Genomic DNA, 6477 nt, shown 5'->3' with positions numbered 1-6477 from the left:
AGGAGCAAAGGGGGTTGTCGTGGCACAGCCTGATGAACGGTCACCACTATTCACCGGTCTAAATAACTTTCGTCAGTTTAGAATTTGCTGAGGACCCCTAGTCCTAAGCCCATCACAATAGGTGTCACGGGGCTCTATTTTTTGCTGAGGCCCCCGAATCATAAGCCCAGCCCAGCCCAGCCCAGCCCACCCACACTGTGCCGGTGTGCATCTCCTCTTCGCCGCCGATGCCACCGAGGCTGGCCGGCCCCCCTTCCTCCCTCCAAGACCGGCCGCCCCGACCGCCTCGTGCTGGCAGTAGCGCCGCGAGTCTCCCACCTCACCACCACCACTGCTCGCCGTCCGTCCGTCCGTCCGTCCCTCCTTCCGTCCATGGCGGCGGCGACCTCCGTCGTCAGCAGGCCTCCAAGACCCCTTCCCGGCCTGCTCTGTTCAAATATGTAGGTACCCTTCCCCTTCACTTGCTGCCGCTCTGCTCAAATCTGTTTCTGCATCCTCTGTTACAATTTGTATTAGCTTTTGCTGCTATTTCTAGCTAGTCTAATTGGTTCGTAGCTCAAAACGAAACTTGCAAATGGTTCGGTAGATTTACATTTACAGGCAGCACAGCTTGCAAATACAGTAGGTGGGATGGGATCGACTTGCAACTATGTGAGACAAATGCCATCACTGACGAAACTGAAAAATTAAACACTTTTCTTCCTCCTAGTCCTGGGTGACAAGCATGTGACTGCCCACGTGATATGCATCCAACCTAGTAGTATCTGAAACAAAATTATCCTCCCGCCTGCCAGCCTGCCTGCAAGTGGAGGTTTTGTAATGGCACTGCACGCCGTCTCAGATGGCTGTCGGTGCCAGTGGCCAGGTTAAATATTCTTCTTGTGATTGGCCCGAGAGCAGATCTGGGGCTGTATACTGTAAACATTCGGCTAAAATACATTTCAATACATTTTAGAGTAAACAAAAAAGAAGAGAATTGGGGCGTTGGATTCAATTGCATATACGTTGAATCCAAGTGGATGGAGCGTTGATGCTACTCCTAAGAGGAAACTAATGATGCAATGGGTTCGCAGCACAACCTGTGAATAAGTGCCACCAACTGGGTGCTGATGCTGATGGCAAGGCATTGGTAGCACGCTTGTAAATGTCAAGGCCGTGAACCCCGTGTCATGACTGACGAAAATGAAAAACGAATCACTTTTTCCCCCTAGTATTGGGTGACAAGCATGTCACTACCCACGTGATGCACCAGACGTATCTGAAACAAATTATCTTCCTGCCTGCAATTGGGCGTTTTGTAATGGCAGTGTACGCTGTCTCAAATGCCTGTCAGCGCCTCGGTGTGGCCATTTTGATTAATTTATTAAAGCCTGCATTGCTAATGACAAAATTAAATATTTTTTCTGTGATTTGATCGAGAACAGATCTAAGGCTACATACGACCGTTGCATATTGGAGAGCTCAAGCACTATACTCGTCCCGTTCACAACATTTCTCTTCTCAACTCAGGCATCCAAAAGCTTCAACATCTCACAAAAATCTCCAAACTCCGGACTAGAGCCTGCCTACAGCCCCGCCCACGCATCCGTTCGTTGCCGGCCGCCATAACTTCGCTGGAGTCGCCTCCTGCTTCTGCGCCGCGTCGCCGGCACCGACAAGGTTCTGAATCTGCTGCTGCTGCTGCTGCTACCAAATACAATGCTGGAGCTGGCGCCGACGTGCCTGTGAGGGCAACGTCTTCCTCGCTGCTGCTGCGTTGCTGGTCCGGTGTGCTGATCAAGGGCGAGCTCGTGAAGGTAAATATGGCTGCAAGATTGTATTTTAGACTTGTAATTTGTCCCAAGCTCTACTTATAGACGTCTTGCTCACACCATTCTCTTCTTCATTAATTTTTGCAGTGGACCTGTGTTAGAGGAGTTTCTTCCGAGTGTTCCAATGGCAGAGCTGGTGGTCACCATGGCGATCGGGCCACTGGTGTCCATGCTGAAGGACAAGGCGTCCAGCTACCTCCTGGACCAGTACAAGGTCATGGAGGGAATGGAGGAGCAGCACAAGATTCTGAAACGCAAGCTTCCGGCCATCCTCGACGTCATCACCGATGTCGAGGAGCAGGCCATGGCACAGAGAGAAGGTGCCAAAGCCTGGCTTCAGGAGCTCAGGACAGTCGCCTATGTGGCAAATGAAGTCTTCGACGAATTCAAGTACGAAGCCCTACGCCGTGAAGCCCAGAAGAATGGGCACTACAGAAAGCTCGGCTTCGATGTAATTAAACTCTTCCCTACTCACAACCGTGTTGCATTCCGTTACAAAATGGGTCGCAAGCTTTGCCTGATTCTGCAAGCCGTTGAGGTCCTCATAGCAGAGATGCAGGTCTTTGGGTTCAAGTACCAACCACAGCCACCGGTGTCCAAAGAGTGGAGGCATACAGATTATGTTAGCATTGACCCACAAGAAATTGCCAGCAGATCCAGACACGAAGATAAGAAGAACATTATTGGTATACTAGTTGATGAAGCTAGCAATGCAGATCTCACAGTTGTTCCTGTGGTTGCAATGGGGGGCCTTGGCAAGACCACATTAGCGCAACTCATATACAATGATCCTGAAATTCAGAAGCATTTCCAGTTGCTGCTCTGGGTTTGTGTCTCTGATACCTTTGATGTGAACTCCCTGGCCAAGAGTATAGTTGAAGCATCCCCCAATAAGAATGTTGATACAGACAAACCACCATTGGATAGACTTCAAAAATTGGTCAGCGGACAGCGGTATCTCCTTGTATTGGATGATGTTTGGGACAACAAAGAGTTACGTAAGTGGGAAAGGCTGAAGGTATGTCTTCAGCATGGTGGCATGGGCAGTGCAGTGTTGACAACAACTCGTGATAAACGAGTTGCTGAAATTATGGGTGCAGATAGGGCAGCCTACAATCTCAATGCTTTGGAGGATCACTTCATAAAGGAAATTATTGTGGATAGAGCATTCAGTTCAGAGAATGGAAAGATTCCCGAGCTACTCGAGATGGTTGGTGAGATTGTGAAGAGATGTTGTGGCTCTCCATTAGCTGCAAGTGCAATGGGCTCTGTACTTCGTACCAAGACCACCGTGAAAGAATGGAATGCTATAGCATCTAGAAGCAGCATTTGCACTGAGGAAACTGGAATCTTGCCAATACTCAAGCTTAGCTACAACGACTTGCCCGCACACATGAAGCAGTGCTTTGCTTTCTGTGCTGTGTTTCCCAAGGATTACAAGATCAATGTGGATAAGCTTATCCAACTATGGATTGCAAACGGCTTTATCCCAGAACACAAGGAAGATAGTCCCGAAACCTTTGGAAAACATATTTTCGATGAGCTTGTCTCAAGGTCATTCTTTCTGGACCTAGAGGAAAGTAAGGACTACAGCGGGTATTATTCCAGAACAACATGTAAAATCCATGATCTTATGCATGATATTGCAATGTCTGTTATGGGAAAGGAATGTGTCGTTGCAATTAAGGAACCAAGTCAAATCGAGTGGCTGTCAGATACTGCTCGGCATTTGTTCTTATCATGTGAAGAAACACAAGGTATTTTGAATGATTCTTTGGAGAAAAAGTCCCCTGTCATTCAAACACTGATATGCGATAGTCTTATTCGAAGCTCATTGAAGCATCTATCAAAATATAGCTCTTTGCATGCTTTGAAGCTCTGTATTAGAGGCACAGAATCATTTCTTCTGAAATCAATGTATCTGCATCATCTGAGGTACCTTGATCTCTCAAACAGTTCTATCAAATCACTTCCTGAAGATATAAGTATTCTATATAACCTGCAAGTGCTGGACCTTTCCTACTGTTATTATCTTGATCGACTTCCGAGGCAAATGAAGTATATGACTTCCCTCCGTCACCTCAACACTCTTGGATGTCCGGAGTTGAAGAGCATGCCTCCAGGATTTGAAAATCTCACTAAGCTGCAGACACTCACAGTTTTTGTAGCAGGAGTTCCTGGCCCTGATTGCAGTGATGTTGCAGAGCTGCAGCATTTAAACCTTGGTGGTAAGCTAGAGCTATGTCAGATAGAGAATGTTATAGAGGCAGAGGCAAAAGTGGCAAACCTTGGAAACAAGAAGGATCTCAGAGAACTGTCATTAAGATGGACTAAGGTTGGCGACAACAAGGTGCTCGACAAGTTTGAACCTCATGGTGGGCTGCAGGTTCTGCAAATATATTCATATGGAGGAGAGTGCATGGGTATGTTGCAAAACATGGTTGAGATCCACCTTTTTCACTGTGAAAGATTGCGATTTTTGTTCAGATGCAGTACAATCATCACTTTTCCAAGACTGAAGGTGCTTACGCTAGAACATTTGTGGGCTTTTGAGAGATGGTGGGAAATAGATGAGTGGCAAGTAGAACAGACAATATTTCCTGTGCTTGAGAAGTTGTTTATGAGCAATTGTGGAAAGTTGGTAGCATTACCCGAAGCACCATTGCTGCGAGGACCTTGTGGTGAGGGTGGTTATACATTGGTACACTCAGCGTTTCCTGCCCTAAAGGTACTCAAAATGGAAGATTTGGAGAGCTTTCGGAGATGGGATGCAGTCGAAGAGACTCAAGGAGAACAGATATTGTTTCCTTGTCTTGAGGAACTGTCAATTGAGAAATGCCCAGAGCTGATAAATTTACCTGAAGCACCATTGCTTGAAGAACCATGCAGCGGAGGTGGTTATAGATTGGTACGTTCAGCCTTTCCTGCCCTCAAGGTGCTCAAAATGAAATGCTTGGGGAGTTTTCAGAGATGGGATGGTGCTGCCAAAGGTGAACAAATATTTTTTCCACAGCTTGAGAAACTATCAGTTCAGCAATGCCCAATGTTGATAGATTTACCTGAGGTACCAAAAATCAGTGTGTTAGAAATTGAAGATGGCAAGCAAGAGATCTTCCAGTTTGTGGACAAATATTTGTCCTCATTGACCAATCTGATACTGAAGCTAAAAAATACAGAAACACCATCAGAGGTTGAGTGCACTTCAATTCTACCTGTGGACAACAAGGAGAAATGGAACCAGAAATCCCCTCTGACAGTTGTGGGGTTAGGATGCTGCAACTCATTCTTTGGACCAGGTGCACTAGAGCCGTGGGGCTATTTTGTACACCTTGAAAAGTTGGAAATTGATAGATGTGATGTGCTCGTCCACTGGCCAGAGAATGTGTTCCAAAGCTTGGTATCCTTGAGGACATTAGTGATTACAATCTGCGAAAATCTGACTGGATATGCACAAGCTCCTCTTGAGCCATTGGCATCCGAAAGGAGTGAACACCTGAGAGGTCTGGAGTCTCTTTGCTTAAGAAACTGCCCAAGTTTAGTAGAGATGTTCAACGTCCCGGCATCTCTCAAGAAAATGACTATTGGTGGGTGCATTAAGCTTGAGTCCATATTGGGCAAGCAGCAGGGCATGGCAGAGTTAGTCCAAGTATCTTCTAGCAGTGAGGCAGACGTGCCTGCAGCTGTATCAGAGTTGCCATCCTCACCCATGAATCACTTTTGTCCATGCCTAGAAGATCTATGCTTATCAGCATGTGGAAGCTTACCAGCGGTTCTACATCTGCCTTTGTCCTTAAAGACCATATGGATTGCTCACTGCAGTAGTATTCAAGTCCTATCATGCCAGCCGGGTGGGCTCCAGAAACCAGAAGCCACTACCTCCAGAAGCAGAAGTCCTATCATGCCACAGCCACCAGCAGCAACTGCAAGAGAGCATTTACTTCCTCCCCATCTCGAATCTCTAACAATATGTGACTGTGCTGGCATGTTGGGTGGGCCTCTCGGTCTGCCTGCACCCCTCAAGAGACTGCGCATTATTGGCAACAGTGGGCTGACATCGCTGGAGTGTCTGTCAGGAGAGCACCCCCCATCGCTGGAATTCCTTCGTCTTGAAAGATGCAGTACCCTGGCATCCCTGCCGAATGAGCCGCAAGTATACAGGTCTCTCCGGTATCTTGGAATTAGAGTCTGCCCTGCTATAAAGAAGCTCCCTAGATGCCTGGAGCAGCAACTGGGCAGCATTGACACCAAATATCTAGATGCCTGCTATAAAGGTATGCTTGCTGCACGTCCTTCTATCTTTGCCACATTTAACAAACAGATGCAGTCATCCATTCCATTAAATCTACCACGCCAGCACGTCTGTTCTCCATTATTTTATTGTTCTGACGTCATTTGTGATATGTGCAGTAAGAGCGTTTAAACCGAAGACATGGAATGAAATACCAAGGCTGGTTCAAGAGCGGAGGCAGGCCAGTCGAGAAGCCAAGGAACTCCGGCAGTCCATGCAGGAGTAAACAAGGCAGAAAGGGCAGGTCAATCGGCTTTGTTGAGCTTTGGCCTCTACCTAGTTCAGATATTTGTAATGCAAATCAAACGAATCTCCTCGGTTCAGTACAAGTTAGGATAATATTGTCACATGTGTGTCTGTGTGCTATCTACGTATCTA

The 6477-nt window shown here is 46.9% G+C and overlaps 1 protein-coding gene across 1 annotated transcript; it reads left to right on the top strand.

Moving 5' to 3' along the window:
- Positions 1-1460: 1460 nt before the first annotated feature.
- On the top strand, positions 1461-6467 carry LOC119345582 (putative disease resistance protein RGA4). The gene is made up of 3 exons (XM_037615604.1): positions 1461-1796; positions 1899-6082; positions 6219-6467. The coding sequence occupies exons 2-3, from the start codon at positions 1936-1938 to the stop codon at positions 6323-6325; spliced, it is 4254 nt and encodes a 1417-aa protein (XP_037471501.1). The 5' UTR covers positions 1461-1796; positions 1899-1935; the 3' UTR covers positions 6326-6467.
- The last annotated feature ends 10 nt before the right edge of the window (positions 6468-6477 follow it).

The sequence above is a fragment of the Triticum dicoccoides genome, unplaced genomic scaffold, assembly GCF_002162155.2.
Source record: "Triticum dicoccoides isolate Atlit2015 ecotype Zavitan unplaced genomic scaffold, WEW_v2.0 scaffold253034, whole genome shotgun sequence".
Lineage (NCBI taxonomy): Eukaryota > Viridiplantae > Streptophyta > Magnoliopsida > Poales > Poaceae > Triticum > Triticum dicoccoides.
This window is presented reverse-complemented; position numbering and strand designations above follow the sequence as displayed.

Bases quoted from the DNA above. Each gene is read 5' to 3' on its own strand.
- LOC119345582 (XM_037615604.1), top strand. From the start codon at position 1,936: ATGGCAGAGCTGGTGGTCACCATGGCGATCGGGCCACTGGTGTCCATG. The intron at 6,083-6,218 runs GTATGCTTGCTG...TGATATGTGCAG, and splicing joins TCTAGATGCCTGCTATAAAG to TAAGAGCGTTTAAACCGAAG.